At 38.9% G+C, this 19,005-nt stretch overlaps 1 protein-coding gene across 1 annotated transcript in view; it reads right to left on the bottom strand.

Annotated features, from left to right (window-relative positions):
* The window catches only part of GPR158 (G protein-coupled receptor 158), a gene marked incomplete at its 5' end in the record, with an annotated part of 148,882 nt that extends 130,879 nt beyond the window's left edge, over positions 1-18,003 (bottom strand). The window contains one exon of the mRNA XM_081970675.1: positions 17,126-18,003. Coding sequence (XP_081826801.1) covers positions 17,126-18,003 — 878 coding nt within the window. The remainder of the gene's footprint in view (positions 1-17,125) is intronic.
* Between the last annotated feature and the right edge of the window lie 1,002 nt (positions 18,004-19,005).

Here is a 19,005-nt window from a genome sequence, read left to right as displayed (position 1 = left end):
ATAGTTCATCCAAAGCCCAACTTATCAGTCTATAATTAAATTAGGAGTTGAACTCCGCACTTTCTCATATAGGCTATAAGTAATTTCTGGGATCTGCGTTGCAAAGAATGAGCAAAGAATAAGGTAGGTTATCAATACCTACTGATTGTGAAAGTTCCTCCAGGTTTATTGGACCCATACTTTTCTTTATCATCGATTGGGAAACAAACATGACCAAGGGCTCATGTTCTGTTTGTGAATGTTTCAGAGGCAACTGATCAGTCACTTGGCAAAATAGCTGCTGGATAGAAAATATTATCTGAAAATCAGGAGGCTTCTTAGAACTACCTACTATACTGAATGCCCAGAGCTAATACTATTCTACACACTGTATTGGTCAGCCCATTTTTCATGTTCCCAATCAACTGGGACTTGGGAGGCAGAGAATAGATGGGGATGGGGCCAGTCAAGGGTGGTATTTACTGGTTCTCCAAACCACTCAAAATTTCCGCTACCGATTCTCCAAAACTGGTCAGAACCTGCTGAATACCACTTCTGATCTGAAGGGACAAAAAATATCAACTTTTCTACCCATTATTCAGTTCTGCATCTATCCTGATGGAAAACAATTGTTCTGTAATGCAAAAATGAGAAAGATCCCTTTGTAGCACAGAATGAGAGGAAATGATCACAGGGATAATTTATCACATTTATATGCCATTCGCCTTCTAGCGACTCTCATCCCAGCACTATGCCACATCATCTTTGATGTGAACAACCTTTTAATCTAATGACTTTTTAGCAAGATAGAAGAGTCGTACTTCAAGTGAAAACTCAAGTGGGTCAGTAAGTGGCATGTCAGTAAGTGGCATGTACTAGGGCAAACCAAGGCCCACTTGACCCAACACCCAACACAAACAAAAGAGTCCATCATCAAATTATGACCTACTTCATACTTTTTACCTTTGCTGAGCTTTCCAATTGTCCAGCTTCATTTTCAGAAATTTATTGGCTGACCTAGGCAATTATTTTCCATTTATACCTTACCACTATGTTCCTGCTATTTCTGCTAGCTATTTTTCATAGTACAGAACAGAGGAAGAACTGCACAATGTTTTTGTACTATTGTGGTCTATTGTGATCTAGAGACTAACGTGATATCTAGATTTCAACTTCCAGAATTTTCAGAAATTGTCATGTTGCCAGTGAATCCAAAGAGTTCAACTCTAAAACATCTGATTCCATCCAGGTTGGGGAAAGTTGGATTGAACACAAAGAAGGACATATTCTGGAATTGTCACCTGCTGTGACGGGCAACCTTTATATTTTTAAGAGAACAAGGATCATATTAGCCTGCCAGAGGTTCAAAATGGGTTGATTGGCTGGATTTTCCATTATTTCCTGGATTAGAGAAGAGTTTTAAGCTCTGTCAGCTGCATTTTCAGGCTTATGCTAACATTTTCATATCCTTTTGGATGTTCACAATGTAGGAAACCATGCAATTATGTTATTAAATTTGGTAATATGATTGGTGGACATTTGAGGCCACAGAAATGAGCTTAGGGGCTATGTTTGATCTTTAAGCCATAGGTTGCTGTTTCCCTGGTCAGCAAAGCTCAAATATATACAAGAACTTCACAATTACAATTCATAGCTGCAAGGTATTGACCCAGCATAATAAATTTGTTTTACAGAGCCTGGAAAATTGCCTTATCCAATTACTGGTGTTGTGAATGGCCACACTATTCTTTTACTGTAAACATTTGAACTTTACATAGATATCTCACTGACTGAAACACTTGTGCTTGATGGTCTCTTGGTAGCATTGTGTAGCATTTGGTCTCTTGGTAGCACTTGGTAGCATTTTTTTTTAAAGAATCTCAAAGGTAACACTGGGCATCCAGTGAATTGGGTTTTATCCCATAAAACCTTCTGCCAAAATGAATCTCTTTGAGATCTTCAGGAATCTTTCCAGTATATTTGTGCAAGAAATGAATTCAGGCGTTTCCTCTCTAGATAAAGATATCTTTTCTAGGATCTAGCTTATTTTCTATTTAGATCTTTTGATTCCTCAACCAGAACCTCATGTAAAATAGTATAAAATGGATATTGACTTGCAGAACATTAGAACACTGAGTTCAGCCTGGGAATTTATTTTTAGAACAGACACTGGAGCTTACAAGCAAATAGAGAATATATAGGTATGCACACAGAGACACAAACACACACTTAATTTATATGCTGGCAAAGTGAGGAGAGGGAAAGAGAGGAGGTAGGAGGTGGAGAGAAGGAGAGGGAGACAGAGAATTGTTATGCTTAATAAGTTATGCTTAGGTCCTTATAAGGTATATACATGCATACATACATACACACATACACACACACACACACACGCACGCATACACACAGAATCAGAAATCATTGCTTTTCATTGCAAATTATCCAGATTTTTGCTACTTTCTGCCAAAGCACTTAAAACACATTTTAAAGAGAAATATCATCACTTCATGGAATTTCTTCATTCTAAAAACATAATAATTCAACATTTATAGCCTCCATTCACATAAAAGCTTATCAATTTACCCATCTTTATCTAGAAAGAAAATTCACTGGAAAAATACTACCTACAGGGTCAGGCCACATAAACTCACACTTGGCAATCTGAGGGTTTAATGCCACAAGCTGCATTAATTTATCAAAACATGGCTATTTTCTACAACGGAATACTTGTCTAAGAAAATCAAACTCAATGTGTTGCTTTGAAAACCTGGCCTAGAATAAATCATTACTGACCTTTAAGCAGTGGTTGGTTGCTAAAATGTGAATAGCCAGGATTAAGTCCTGCCAAATTTATTTTATAGTTCAGGCTGAGATTTTGAAAAGAATCAGAAATGACTGCTGGGCACAGCAGAAATTGGATCAAAGCTTAACCTAAAATTATGGACCTGTGGCCTAGAGGATGCTGGGAAATGTAATTCAACATTGGAAAGTGGTTTGCCATGGCTGGGGTAGTCCTAAAGATATAATTGAGCTTACAGGTTTATCCTTATATATTTTACATTTCTGAGATTACTGGTTATGTTTTAGTTTGGATTTTCCTTATGTGAAATTAACACTCAATGGATTTGAGATTTAAGCTTGAACAGTTTGCTCTCACACTTCAAAACCCACAATAAACCTAGAAAACTGTCATCTATGGTGTTAGAGATTTCAGCAAATGTACTTTGAAATTGCCAACAATCAATTTACATCAAATCTCCTAGATTAGGGATGGGCAATTGGTAACTCTCTAGATCTACAGTATCTTCAATAACACTTTATATAGTCTTAGAGTTGTGTGAGAATGAGATACACACTGTGTGAAATATTTGAAGGAACTCAATGAACCATATAATTTCGCTAAGATTATAATGAGAAAAGTAGATGACCTATCAATCATTTTAATGTTTGAGTTTTATTTTTGCATATGATTAAAAGCCAACTACAATTCTGTTCACATCTAGAATATCTGCTCTGATAATACCTGGTGCTCAACGTAAGTTGTTGTCCTTCTGAGTCAAGGAATGTTGTGGTCTTTGTTGACTTTTGTAAGTGGCAACGTGACATTTGAGAGGAACTTCAACAACTCCAGGTCCAGAAACAAGATAGTGAGATCCAATAGAATCCAAGACTTTGTTTGCTTATACCTAATTCACAGAAATCTTGCTAAACTAAAGTTATAACTGTATACATACATGTAGTCTTTGACTTATGACCACAATTGAGCCCCAAATTTCTGTTGCTAAGTGAGGCAGTTGTTAGGTGAGTTTTGCCCCATTTTAGACTTTTCTTGTCACAGTGGTTAAGTGAGTCCATGCAGTTATTAGTAATACTGTTGTTAAATGAACCTGGCTTCCCCTTTGGCTTTTCTTGTTAAAAGTCAATCTGGGACACTGCAACGCTCATAAATACGAGTCAGTTGCCAAACATCTGGATTTTAATCATGTGACCATAAGGATGGTGCAGTTGTCATAAGCGTGAAAGCAGTCATAAATGACTTTCACTACTGTTGTAACTAAAGATGGTCATTAAATGAGCTCTTGTTGAGGACTAACTGTATAACCTGAGAGATTATAGGGTTGGGTTACCCTGAATTTCTTCCCATTTTTCCATCCAGCTCTTAATGTGAAGTCTCTTAATCTGGGCCTCTCCCTGGAAAATCTCTGTGTTGACACAGAACTCCCCTGCTGCTCCTACTGGTGCAAATCCATCAGAGTCTTGGGCAAAATCTTCCTGCAGGGAAAAAAAATGGCATTTTCCTCTCCTGGTCTATCCAGCTATAGCTTTATCAAGTAGCTGGTTGGATAGTTGACCAAAATTATCAGTGGAAGGCAACTGGGAGATTAATTTTCTTCCTATAGCCAGGGCCAGAACCTTGCCAATAAGACTCAGGAATATAATGGCAGATAGAATAACAGAGTTAGATGGGACCTTGGAGGTCTTTTAGTCCAATCCACCTTTATACCTTTCTGATCACAGTGGTTAAGTGAATTCCTTGTTCTTACTGTTAGGAAGTTTCTCCTTAGATCTAGGGTGCTGCTCTCCTTGATTAATTTCTATCCATTGCTTCCTATTTTGCTTTCTGGTACTTTGGAAAATAGGTAGACTCCTTCTTCTTTATGGCAGCCCCTAAAATATTGTAATACTGCTATCATGTTGGCCCTAGTTCTTCTTTACACTCAACATACCCAATTCTTGCAACTGTTCTTCACTGTATGCCAAATTGCTGCTATAGACCTGACTGTAGTAGAACATAGCATGATTATCTGGGGACTGTTTGCTACCCCTACCTCCACTGATCCAGCAGGATTTTGTTCCTCACAATATGCCAGTTTCAAGGTGCAACCATGGTTAAATTTTAGCAGTAAAAATTGCTTGGCTCAGTTGAGTCCTCTAACTACTTCCCCAGTGTGTGTGTGTGTGTGTGTGTGTGTGTGTGTGTGTGTGTGTGTGTGTGTGTGTGTGTTTCAAAAAAGAAACTTCTAATGCCTTAAATAAGCATGATCCATTATACACCAATATTTGAAAATGATAAAAGACTGAAAAATAAAACCTGGTCTCATAAAACCTATGAAGAGCCTCTGAACTATGGAGAAACAAGGCATAAATAGAACAAATAAACTGCCTGGATACTTATGTGGAAACAATAAGAGAAATGAAAGGTCATTGGCAAATTGTACTCAATGAAGAAGTGGAAACGCTATGGGGCATATCATGAACTGGCCACTATATTAAGACATGTGGAGGATATAACTCGATCACTCTCCTCACTCTGCAGTTCATCTTGTACTAATATTATTCTCTTCCTCTACTAAAACTGAGCAGATGTATTAACAGTATTATCAGTGTGCATTTTAGAAAGGACAGCAGTCTTCACTAAAAATAAACGTAATCAAGCAGAGTATAACACTGCAGGCTTATGAATTAGTATCCACCTGCAGAAGGAATCCCCAAGGAACATTTGGGGCCATTTGCCATTATCTGTTCTGAAATCTATCTTGACAGTGAGATTATGCTAGTTTCTAATAGGCCTTCAGATATATTATATATATTCTTATAGCTAGGAATTTCCCACTAACTAAATCAGAGGAGCTTGTTATTATTATTATTATTTTACATATTTTCTTTTTCTTATGCTTGGCTAATTTTACTAGCCAGGGAAACATAGCAAAGATTGAATATTTCTTTATGCAGATTTGTCAGATTCCTGTAGGTAAGATTTGTTAAATGTGAAGACTGAATATTATTGTACCTTCATTCATTCACATATATAAAAAGCCTTGAATTGTTTTCATTAAATTGATCCAAAACTATTTTCACTTGGTGATATGAGAATGAGTAGCAATTCCTCACCCTGAGAAAAGCATCCCAGATTCAAAGAAATGGCCATGAGAGCCAAGAAAAAGTTTGGGCACTTTTAGTGGAGCAGTTTCAAAATTCCAAGTGTTTTTATCTGACTGGCTCACTGTACCCATTCACAAAGAGAAAGAAAGTTGCCACGGTGGTCTACATCCTTGTGAACTCCCAGGTGGATTATATAAAAGGTGGACCCTAAGACTGCCATTAAAGATACCCTGAAAACCTCCATTAGGAAAGCACTTTAAAAGGTTGGCAATGTTTTTCAACCTTAGTAACTCTTAAGAAGTGTGAACTTTAATTCCCAGAATTTCTCAGCCAATCCTGGATTAAGACATACAAGTTATGTATTGATTAGCTTTGTATCCCTTTTGTGCTAGAGCTCAAACTGTGGCACTTAAGGAGCTCCTTCCAGTTTTATTGGATTACAATGATAACTCTTTGTGGAAGGTTGGACTGAGAGAGAAAGACTTACCCAGAAAATGGCCTTCTACAGTTGAGGATGGCTTTCCACTACCGGCTTAGATATTCATTAGGGAGATTGTTTCCAAGCTAAGTCTAAATAATGCTGCTACCTTTAATGCCCCAAATACTTAAGCAAAAGTACCCAAATAATGTCACTTCAAATCATAACTCATCCATCTTTTAAAAGCTATATAGGAAATTAAGTTCTTTTTTTTTCATTGTGTGGCAATAAATGATAAAGTGCATAGCTTATACCTGTCCCATAGGGCAAGGTGCAACACATATGAAATAATTCAGTATTAAAGAATTTAGACCCTGGATTTGAAGGGTCAGATTTAAAAAAAAAAATCAAAACAACCCAGTTCTTGGTTTCATCTTCTTTTATTTCAGAATTCCAGCAATGCTTTGGACTTATTTTACTACCGCTTATTGTTAAACACCTGGGCATTATAAATCTTGCTTGATTTCTTGCCAATCAGATGTTCCTACCATTGCCCTTAAATGTGAACACAGCTTGTTCCCTTTGAAAAGAGAAAAATTAAAATAATAATTTAAAATGTGCAGCACATTTTGCTTTACATGTTGGAGCTCCGAGATAAGCTGGAAAGGATATCAAATGTTGGTGCCTTATTTATTGAAAGGTTACATCTCTCCTTCCAAGCAATGAAATGGGAAAGAGCAAATCAGGAAGAATTTTAATATGTCCCTAACAGATGGTGCACAGAGGCTTTTTTGAAAAGGAAAAATTCAGTGCCACATTTTTTTAAAGGGTATAAAGATAAATATTTCATTTCTTTTATTCTTAAGAGACTTACCAGAGGAGGTTGGAGATGGTTTAGAGAATCATTATCATTCAGTTACATTGAGAAAGAGAAATTAAAAACCTATTTTTGAAGGCATGTGTGGTGATTAATAGTAATAATATAATGACACAGGAATCTTTTCCCCCTTTGTTTTTATTCTTTCAATGGATCACAGTTGCGTTTCTTTTGTTTTTCTAGTAATTTAATCAAATCATAAAAAGAAAGAAGAACTATATACTAAAAAAATAGAAGAATAAAAAGGAAAAAAATAGTGCAGAAAAGGAAAAATCAAAGAAAAAGAAAAAGAAAAAAGAAAATAATGAAGAAAAAAAGAAAAAAATGTAAAGAAATGGCTTTCCCTTTCATAAGAAGTATATATAATTTTAGCAACTTATCAATGCTTTTAAGATTCAACAAATGACTCCTTCTCATATCTCATCTTCATCTATAAACAAATATTTAATATTAAAGTAATAAATATTTATAGTTGTCCTGGCTAGCAAAATTCTATTTACCAGAGATAATAATATACTGTAGCTATTTTAATCTTGATCAAATAAACCAACTTTATATTTTTACTTTTATTTTTAACAGTAATTATCTTTAAATAGCTTCAAATACTGACTGAAAACTTGTTTTTTAAAAAATATATATTATTATTTGCCCCTTCTCACAAAATTCTTCAAAACTTTAACAAGACTCTTTTGTAAATCCAATATACAAAAGTTATCCAGGTCAGTATTTTGGTTTATTATTTCTGTACATTTCATTATTAAGACATCAGCAGGTTTCATAAGTATATTCAGTTCAGCATTTCTCTTCCATGCCATTCGTGTAGCCTTTTATTTTTAAAGCCACTTTCAAATCGCTCTGTGTTTTGCCTGATAAAAACTGTTCCTCTTCCATAGCATCTTTTAAACATTCTGAGCATTCAGTTCAGCTATAAGATTCAGCTGGTAAATATTCAGAGAAAATCATCCTACCTATTATTTATTTATTTATAAACGTTATGCACCACTGACTCTGTTAATAATTCTGGGTGGCTTACAAGGGAAAGGAAAACAAAGCTGACATCCATTAAGAGATAGAAAAATAATAACAACGCTACCAACAGCAGTAGCAAATAGAAAATATAAAAGTTTGAACTATGGAACTAAATGGCCTTGCAAAAATAAATAAATCTGAGCTCACTCATAGATTGTAGTACTTCAGAAGGCAATAAGCATTCAATGAATTTTTTTCAACGTGGTCTAGCAGAAATCTGGGCAGAGCCTAAGCGCTATCCTGCCAACAATCCAAGGCTGTCATCAAAGCCACATTTTTCACTGAGCACTGCCCATACTTATCAGCTGAATGTTTTTATGGGCAAATGGCAAGTCTCCTTGCCACTGTCTGGTATTAGTGCTGGATGCCCAAAGACCACTAAATGAAACCTTCTTATTAAAGGGGATTGCAACTCTACCCAGAACAGAAATATGTTCTGAAACCTACATTCTGTCACTTTAAATGCTGAATTTAGTTTTATCTTATTCTCCCATATCCAGTTGCTTAAAGCCTGGATACCTACAAAGCTTGGAATGATTTCTAAAGACTGGATCCAGAAGAGGTATAGTTGAGTATCATCAGTGTATGGATGATAATTCTAAATCTGACATCATTCCACCTGATATCTTTCCCAATATAAATCTAAGTAATTTTATCTAAGAAAAATTGTGCAAACCAGGGATGAAACTCAGCAGGTTCTGACAGGTTCTGAAAAACCTGTAGTGGAAATTTTAATTCATTCGTAGATCTGGCAAATACCAACTTTGGCTGGCCCCAGAGTGGGGTGGGAATGGAGATTTTGCAACATCCTTCCCCCAGGAGTGAGAAGGGAATGGAGATTTTGCAATATCTGTCCCCCAGGAGTGAGAAGGGAATGAGAAGGAAATGAAGATTTTTTTCTGAAATCTGCAAGCAGGTATAGGTTGATTAAAATAAACATTTCTGTATTGCATTGCAAATATGTTACCACACTTATCTAAGAAGCAGACGTTTAAATATGGAGAATGAGGTAATAAGGAGAATGGAAGATCTTGTTACTGCTGGCATGTTGGGTGTCACCTGCCAGTGAATTCACTGCCTAGAATTTTTGGAAATTTGTGCAACTATTATAAGGCAACCAAGGCAGAGGAAATGTATTTAAGTTAGGGGTGAAATTCAGCAGGTTTTCACGATAGCGGAAATTTTGAGTAGTTCGGAGAACCGGCAAATACCACCTCTGGCTGGCCCCAGAGTGGGGTGGGAATGGGAATTTTGCAATATCTCTCCCCCAGGAGTGGGGAGTGTTAGATTGGGTATTGAGAAGGCAGAGACAGGCTTATAGTAACAACAGCTCTTTATTAACAGTAGAACAGTATGTACAATCCACCAACTGCTTGGTCTGACAGCAGCCCTTTTATAGGGAGCTGTCAGATCTCTCAACCAATAGGATTCAATCTCTGTTCCCGCCAGAACAGAGGATCTTGGTAGAAATCATGGTAGTTATAGTGAATATCTAACAAGGAGGGAATGGGGATTTTGCAGTATCCTTCTCCTACCATGCCAAGCACATCCACACAACCAGTAGTAAAAAAAAATGAATTTCACCACTGGTGCTAACTATTCAAAATAGAGCTCAGGTGGCATATGAGCATTGGCCAGAATTTGAATTATCAGCCTAATACCTCTTTCATGGTTTATATGGACAGAATACTCCTTCTGCAAGACACACCAATGAAATCTCCATTATGTCCAGCTGAATGTGTTTCTTAAGCTATTCTACTGTGGCTTAGTCTCCTTTCACTGTTTTGAGCATGCATGGCCATGCTAAACTCTAAGTTACTGGGCATTCAGCAGCTCCTATGCCAAGCTTCCAAGGAGACTATTGCTTTTCTATGCATCACTCATGCCACTGATGGAGCGACAGTCAGCTTCAAGAAAACTTCTTCAAGAATAGTCTGAAGTTGAATATAATCTATCAGCTTCTGTGGGCAAATTAACTTAATCTTGTGCACGTCCCTTTGCACTGGAGCAAACTTCACCAAGAATGGTAAAACATGTCTTTCTGTAATCCAGGGTTTCAGCAGCCTGCAAGAGCAGACTTGTGTGATTCCCCATCCTGCTTTTGTAAATTCCCAGAAATTGTGCCCTTGAGTTTCAATAGCAAACATTTCACAAATGACTGCATAATTTGCCATCACTGGAAAGAACAAAATGGTATATCGGTCATTTATAGATCCAATATATCATCCTGCCTAATAGTAATGCCAGCACTGGCACGTTTTTTTAAAAAATGAGGTTGCTAGGAACAGACAGAGCATTTCCAAAATTCTTTCTAGAATATCTGTATGACAGCAATGCAGAATACTCACTATTTTTCTTTAAACATATATTTACTCACCTATTTAAGATCAGGTAGAAGAAGATTAGTCTAAACAAGTGTAGCAATCTTAACGTGATGGATTTTTTAAAAATCCTAAGTATATTCACCTTATTTGGTTCTTTGATGAGAGCCCACCGTAGGAAATCAGAAAGGTAATAATAACCAGAGTTTTTAACAGAACTTAGACTTATATACCACTTCTCAGTGCTTTACAGTCCTCTCTAAGCGGTTTACAAAGTCAGCATATTTCCCCCAACAATGTGGGTCCTTTTGCCAAGAAAATTATATGAACAGGAGCTAAACCAAGTTTCATACTTGAATGGAAGACCATTAGAAATCCAAAGCTATGGGCTAGATTTGGAAGTTTAAAAAAAATCCCAAAAGAAGGTAGTGGAAATCAAATCCATATGATTGCTATAAAAAATGATGTGGACTTCTCTAGGTAATTCTATGAATTAAGCTTGAGTTGAGGTGGTGTGCCAATCTATTAGTCTTACCAGGCAGATCAGCAATATAAGCTAAGAAAATGATATTCTTACTTTATTCTAAAGTTACAGTACAAACGTCTTGCAAACTGAAAGAATAAAATCCCTGAGAAATTAGAGAGGGTCTCTTTTGAGCTTCTTGCCCTGCCTAGTACCCAGCTGTGGACTATGGTCTTTTTTATCTGGCTGTTCTCTAGATAGCATCTCTTCTCCCCATCCCCCAAGGTCTTCTCCACATACCATTATACTATCTTAAAGCCAGATTAATATGATTTCCAGGACTTATTTGAAGCATGGCTATCTCTGCTTCACAGTTCATAAATATATAATAGGCTAATTTAGAGCTTCATGTGTATCATCTCCACTGGCAAGAAAGAAAGAGAAACAAGGAAAGACAAGTTTGCTTTCCATCCTTCCCTGGCCAGCTCCATTGGCCAGTGACTCTGAAGGCAACAAATAAATCCTTCTGAGAATCATGGATAAAAAGTAAGAATATCAGTTTTCAAGACAAGTGTAATCACTGTAGACTAATATAACCCAGCAGAGATAACTCAGAAGAGATCCAGCGGAGAGGGCAACCTAAGTGTCCCATCAGCTAGGGAAGTGATGGCAAACCTTTTTGGCACTGAGTGGGCAGTGTCAAGGAAGAGGAGCTGCCCAGGGGGTTGACCATACTGAAAAATGAATTTCTGGTTTCCGACACGTGCATGCACACCAGCCGGCAAGTCTTCCAGTTACTGCTGTGCATGTACATGCGACAATCAGCTGGTTGGCGCACATGCTCATGTCAGAAAACAGAAGACCAGCTCTTCCAGTTTCTGGCACTGCTGCACACACAAAGGCCAGCTGATTGCTGCATGTGCATGTGCATGAGAAACTAGGAAGAGGAACATGGCTCCACGTGCCACTTCAGGCACGCATGCCATAGGTTCGCCATCACGGAACTAGGGGCTTCATTTGGCAGGTCCTGGGCAGAAGGCAGAAGGCCTTTTCTGCTTCCATTTTATGGAACACTCTTCCCCTTGAAGTGAGGTTGACTTCATCCCTTTTATTTTTATGGAATGCCCTTAAGACCTGGTTATGTTGTTAGGTTTTCGGACCTCAAGGAACTGATGAAATATTAAGATGGCCCCAGTGTAACTAACATGTACTCTTTGCCTAATATTTTTGTAATGTTTATTTTTGTGCCTTTGATAAGTTTAAAAGTTTTTAATAATAATAAAGTATTCATATTAATACTTATTTGAATATATTGTTTTCAGCTGTGTTAAACCCCAACCACAATAACTTGTTTATGTGATAGGCAGCTATATAAACATGACCAATACATAAATAAAATCAGCGATTTGGCCATGAACAAACCTAACTGTAACCATTTCTGCAGAAATTATTATGAAATAAATGAAAACAGGAAACAAACTGCAATTTTCCAGTGACTTATCTATTTGTAGAAAACTACAATGTGAATCTTGGGGTGCTAATGAGTCCGCCCTTTCACACTTATCAGGTTTCATTCCTTACTTGATACATTGCATTTTAAAGAAATAGTCTGCAGAAATGGTTACAACTTAGGTTTCTGCAGGGCCAAATTGCTGATTTTAAAGAAATAGTTTTTAAATGGGAAGACCATATGTTAGCAGTCAAAGCGCCACCATCTCCAACGTTATTCTTGTTTTCAGGAATTCTTCTGGAACCAAAACCATGGGGAGAAACCTAAGATAAGTATTGCAAAGAGCAGTAGGGCATCAAGTAATAATTCTACCAAACTAGGCTGTTCAGGTCAACCAGACTATGAATGGGGCAGTCCTGACTACCAGGTGGCATCCTACCAGTTTAACAACTGGTTCACTTCGCACACGCTTTGTGCACATGCTCTTCACTCACATGTGCACAGTGGTCAGGAAGACAGCTGAGGCGCAGCAATCCAGTCTGCCACGCCAATCAGCTGGGCTCAAAAACAAGGAAATAAAGGTAAGTATAAACCAGAGGCAGGCAGGGGGCCCACCTGAAGGACGGAGCAAACCAGTTCAGTCTCAGCAGATCTTCAGAGCTACTGGTATGCCAAAACCGGGCCAAACCAGTAGGATCCCACCCCTGCTTCCTGTCAACATTTTAGGAAAGTACCTATGGCATGGCCTCAAAATCCCTTTTTTTAATTGATTGCATTTGTGTGCCCTCAGCACAGAGGCGAGTTCCTATCGGTTCGGACCAGTTCTCTCGGTGGCGCCATAGGTAGCACCATCTTTTTTTTTTGCTTCTGCACATGCTCAGAAGCAATTTTTTGTACTGCGCATGCGCATGTAGCATGCATCAAGCGCAACTGCGCAGAGTGTCCCCCTCAGCGAACTGGCAGTAGTAGCAGCCAGAACCGATCCCTGCATCAGTAGTTTCCAAAAATGAAGCATCCAAGTAATCTATCATTCATAAAAAAACTTTGGGTAAAGATTCTGGATGAATTAGTGTATTGAATACAATCAGACCCACTAATAATACTAGTGCATTAGCTGATCTTTAAAAATGGACAATGTAGTCAATCAATTCAATTAATTCAATTAATAATGATAAAATAAGAGCAAGGTCCCCTGGCCTCTCTGATCTCCTTAAAATAGCCCTTGAAGGTTGAGAACCTGTGCAGTCATAGAAGTCAAGAAAGGTGCACCCCATTCCAAGGTTGCGTTGATATTTATTCTATTAAAACAGATACATTATTACATGAGTTTGTCATGAATTGGAAAGTCAATGTACAAAGCATTTTTTTTTCCTTTCTAGGAAAATCATGGTGTCTAAGGCCTCTTCTATACATTTGGTTGGCACTTATTTGGAAATGATGCCACAACTGTCTATTCTATGGCTTTGCAACTCTATAATTCAGCTAAATGAGTACTGCAAAGATTCTTTTTGAAGCATTAAAGCTAAAGTTTCAGAGCATGCAATTTATCCTTGGTGGGAACTCATAGCAGATTCTTGCTTTTCAGCTCCAGCTGCCACATTTTTATGAAGCTTACATTAATGGAAGTGGACACCATGTGGTCTTGCCACTTTGCCACCAGGCTTCTTAAAATGAGAGGTGATCAAATGGTTCTTTCCCTCCCCCACCAGCCATTTCACCATAAAAACAAACTCCGACATGAATGGATGGATGGATGGATGGATGGATGGATGGATGGATGGATGGATGGATGGATGGATGACAGTTTTTGTGCATGGTCAGCTGACAGAATGCTGTTCAGCTCATGAAAAATCCCAAATATTGAGAAAATAAGAAACTTGCAGGATGCCAAAGAAATGTTTCTGGGATTATTTGATGAAGCTACTGATTATGCCCTATAGGAGACTTTTAAAATGTTTTTGCATCATCAATCTTTAATTCTGTTTCTCCTCATAATTTCAGTTGCATTATAAAATTATTGATGAATCTTTCCTACCATTGCAAACTACTGTTAATGTGAGTGGTTGTGGAAAAGAAAAATGTTTGCAACATTGCTACAAAATTAAGGAAAAAAAATGTTTCTCAAAGTAGAAAAACTTTGCAAACATAGTTCATACATATGCTAGCATTCCTGAAGAGTATCCCTCCAAGAAAACAAGAACAGTGTTAAAATTTCTCAGCTATTTTTTTCAGATAACATCTCTGAGTTAAGAGAAAGAAACAATGTGTTGATTAACTGTGTTGTGGCAGAGATTAAACTTTGTAACTAGAAAATATTTTGCAGTTGTTACCACAATGACCTCTACTGGGCAGTTGGTCTGTACGTATTGCATTAACAAACTTTTAAAGTCTGGATTACTATTCAAACCACCACAGCCAATATTGTTATTTTAAGAATGAAACTATTATTAGTAATAGTTATATCCAAACCATCCATGGAATTCCACAGCACATGGCTAGACTTTTTTCGGGATAGACCCATGCAAAGAAATATCAGGAGCATCTTCAGAAATAATGATTGAGCAGTAATCGACCCACTCCTTTCATAATGGTAAAATTTATTTGACATTCACAAAGATTCAGCAAAATTTAGCTTTGCAATTGGATGTACTTATTTTCTAATTCAAATTGAAGGATCTCTTATGGTGATGCTTTCCAGGTTATGACTTATTGACAAAAATAGCAAGAAGCCAAAGAAAGCCTCAGTACAACTGAGAAGAAAAGGAAGGAAGAGAAGGGAAGGGGGGAGTTATAAGGGTGCTTTAATCTGGATTCTTGCATGGTGCAGAAGATAGGACATAAGGGCCTATATGCTCCTTTGAAATACCACAATTGTATAATTCCCAGCCTTTCATAAAAATAGGCTAACCCCCCCCCCCCCCCAATAACCCACATGAAATGTTTGAAAGTTATTTGGATGCCTTTATTATGATACTGGAGTAAAAGTACTACAGAGTGTGTGTGGTGTTTCTCAAATCCCTCTGGAATCTTAAAAAGAAACCTATTTAAAACTTTTCTTTAAAGAGGCTTCTATTTCAATAGGCCTGAGCAAATATGCAGGACTTTGACATAGGTTTGAGTAAATATTATTGATTATATACTACATAAGCAAACGTAATCCTTCACTCTTACCAAAGCAACATACCTCTGGAGGAAAGCCTCCACAAATAGTGTGTGTGTGTGTGTGTGTGTGTGTGTGTGTGTGTGTACACATACATACATATACACATACATACACAGTCCATGCAAAATCTCTGAGCATCTGCAACAATGAAGGAAAAAAGGGCAGAAACCAGCAGAAGGGCCTAAAGGAGCTGAAATATTAGAACACTTAGAGGTTGATCACAGCTGAATTTCAGATGTAAGGATATGCTTGTGTGCCTAAACAGCTTTCTATAAACAGGAATAATGGTTTCCTTTCCTAGTTGAAATGCCTGACCAATTGAAAGCTGGGGAATGACCAGACCTGACAAAGCCTGTTGTTTGCAGCTCAATATCAGAGGTGTTTTCACACAATATATTCAATCAGGTCGTGTGGTTAATTTATGGCCCCTGTATTATGCAAGCCCAAAAATGAATTAGTTCAGTAACCAGGTTAATCATTTTGCATAAATATAGCTAATATATACCTCTACCAATACATTTTTTGCTGCTGGATATTTCTATGGGCCCTATTAACAGATATTTGAAAATGTAAATACCAAGGTTATAAATTGGGCATAGGGGGAGTTAGTTTAAACTGTGTAAGACTTGGAAAAAGCATTTACTGCTGATGCCCGAATCCAGAATGAGTTAAATATTACTTAGATCACAATATCAGATCTTTGAGATCTCCAAGTAAAACTGATTTAAAATTCCCAATATCTCACATCACGGGCTATGCTGTTTGGGCTTCTCCAAAATTGCTATGGGACAACATTGGAAGACCCCAAGTTTCCCATCCTTTTTATAGAACAAACTCCATAAACAATGTGAGAATTACTTTAGGGAACTACACTGAGTATTATCTTATTGTAACTAGTGACTCAGGCCAGCCTGGATTAACTTCAGCAAGTTTTACAGTTTATGGAATTTAGTCCCAATAAACTTAGCTAGAGCACAACTCTGGCATTTTACTTCTGCTTACAGCAAGAGAATTCAGCTGCTGATTGCACACTGACTGTGACTTCAACCTATCTTGAGGAATCATATACTTCTGCTTCAATTTTTCTTAAGCTTTCCACGCCTGATTATATGGGCTTTTCTCTGCCATAGTAATCCCACATCAGAGTCCATGGAAAAAACACCAAAGGACTTTCAACCCTTGAGGAGTATGCTGCTAACTTCAAACTGGGAAGTTTTTTGTTTTTTTTTAAAGGAAGCCTCTTTTTAAAAATGAGATGTTTTGCATTAGGAAGTCCAATTTGTACATTACAGATATATCTATGCCTATGAATTTTTTTTTTACTAGTTTCATGGAATTTATACCTTGCCATGTATGTGTAGGATTGTACTACAGATTGCTAAAGTAATATCATCTACATGCTAAGACTAAGAAAGATAGGCATCTGTTTGTTCATATTTGCTATTCTTTATTTCTGTTCATTGAATTAATCGTAAGTGAAGATACTGCTAATTCAGATGTACTTTTAAAGATCAACATTCTAATAAAATTCATAACTCCTACCTGAATTCAGGAGGGAGATTTGGCTGCAACCCATAAAAAGCAGCAGACAATGTGACTAGCCAGGTAGGTTTGTAATTTCCATCTTCACACTCCAGGTATGGGGAAGACCACTTGATATGACTTTTCTCTGCAGGGTGATGACCATTTCTTTTTTTCAAGCTGCCTTCCTGGGCCTTAGAACCAGAATTTGAGATCTTCCGGTGTTGATGTGGCCTCCACTTGCGTTTCAGACTATGGAACCACTCGGTTTCACTAGACACATTGGCCAACTGATGAGCCACTGAAGATAAGTCCTGCAGCAGAATCTGGCTATTCTGCCGACTGGCTTGGAGAAAGATCTGAGGGACAGAGGACAAGGGCTCTAGGCTGAAGGTGATGGCAGCCCTGGAGATGTTGGGATCTCCTTCCAGCAGGCTTCGGATCAAAACCTGGTACCATTCAATGTCTTCCTGCAAGTTCTGTTCACGGGATTTATTGCTCTGCAGAATCATGTTGAGAAAGTTGATTGTCTGGAGGAGAGTATCCAGAGCTCCATGCAATGAGGGGTGTGAGGCCAAGCGAGACTTTCCAGCCAAGCTAGTCAGCTCATAGCGCCCAGAGCAGTTGGCCTGCTTCAGTTCCCAAGAGTCACCAGTATACAGGAATGAAGCCACGTTTTGAGGGATCTCCTGGGACAGTCTCTGGGCCAAGACTAGGTTCTCTTCCCTTGATCTGCTCCAAGGAGGGAAAGCAACACCCACCTTCTTGCCATGGTTATAAACAGATGGCTTCTCCTTCATTGCTTTCCCTTTGCCAGGCTCCATTGGTCCTTGGTTGGCATCAATCATATACCCCAAGTGAGCAAGTAGTAAGATGGGAAGAAGCCACAGCAGATCCATCTTTTCCACTCAGCTAAGGAAAATGTCTTGCCTCAAGTTCCCAACCCACTTCCAATTTGTTTTAAGAATGTGAGTACTTCAACAGCGTTGGCAAAAAAGACAAGAAAGAAAAATTCGTGGAGCAGGATGCTCCAAGTGAACTTGGGGATTGGGGTTGGGGGAGAGATGGGGGATGGGGGGAAAGAATCTGAATCACCTGTAGAAACGGTCTAGCGAGCTTTCTCCGGTGGGGCAAGTTCTGGCAATTATGCAGGCGGCGCCTGGCTCAGAGACCAGGTTACATCGCGCCTGGCTACAGGGAGAAGCTACCGTTGGCCCGCTTATGTCTTTATACCCCCATCCGCCGCTGACAACGCTTTCAGAAGGTATTTTAAAGACCTGCTTCGCGGTCCTCCTTTCGCTGCTGCCGCTGCTCCATTCTCGATCAAGCGGCGCGTCCTCCCGCTTCGCTACCCAGCCGCGCGAAGCATCCAGACTGGCTCTCGCCGTCTCCGGGCATCGCTCCCTAAGGGGACAGGATAGATCTGCGGTTCGTGCACCGGGCAGCCGAGAAGGAGAGGGATGGAGCGAGAGTGGCAGGGCCGTGCGGGACTTCTGGGAGGGGATGTTTTTCGGGGGCAGATGCCCGCTGACCGGAGCGCCGGGCTTTCCCAGCTCAGCCTCAACACCCCCTCCTTCCTCGCCTGTTAACTAGACAGCTCTGCCCCACATGGCCAATCCCTTCTTACCTCCCCTCCCTTCCGCAACTCGCCCTTATAGGTGAGCTCCGAATGCCTTGAGCGCTCTATGGCCGCCTCGGCTGTCAATCACGAGGCAGCCACTAGGTGAGCAGAAGGGAGCTGTCCAGTGCTGAATCTCTGGGAGGAGGAAGGGAGAAACAGGGGCTTCATGTCACCTTGCAGACGCTGCCTTAGAAAGAATACCGGCGGTTTGGCTTGGAATTGTTTGAGATGGGTACCAGGAAAGACTTGGAGAGAATTGGCAGCCAGGAGAATGGGCGAA

The sequence above is a fragment of the Natrix helvetica genome (genome assembly GCF_964273705.1).
Source record: "Natrix helvetica genome assembly, chromosome: Z".
NCBI lineage: Eukaryota > Metazoa > Chordata > Lepidosauria > Squamata > Natricidae > Natrix > Natrix helvetica.
This window is presented reverse-complemented; position numbering and strand designations above follow the sequence as displayed.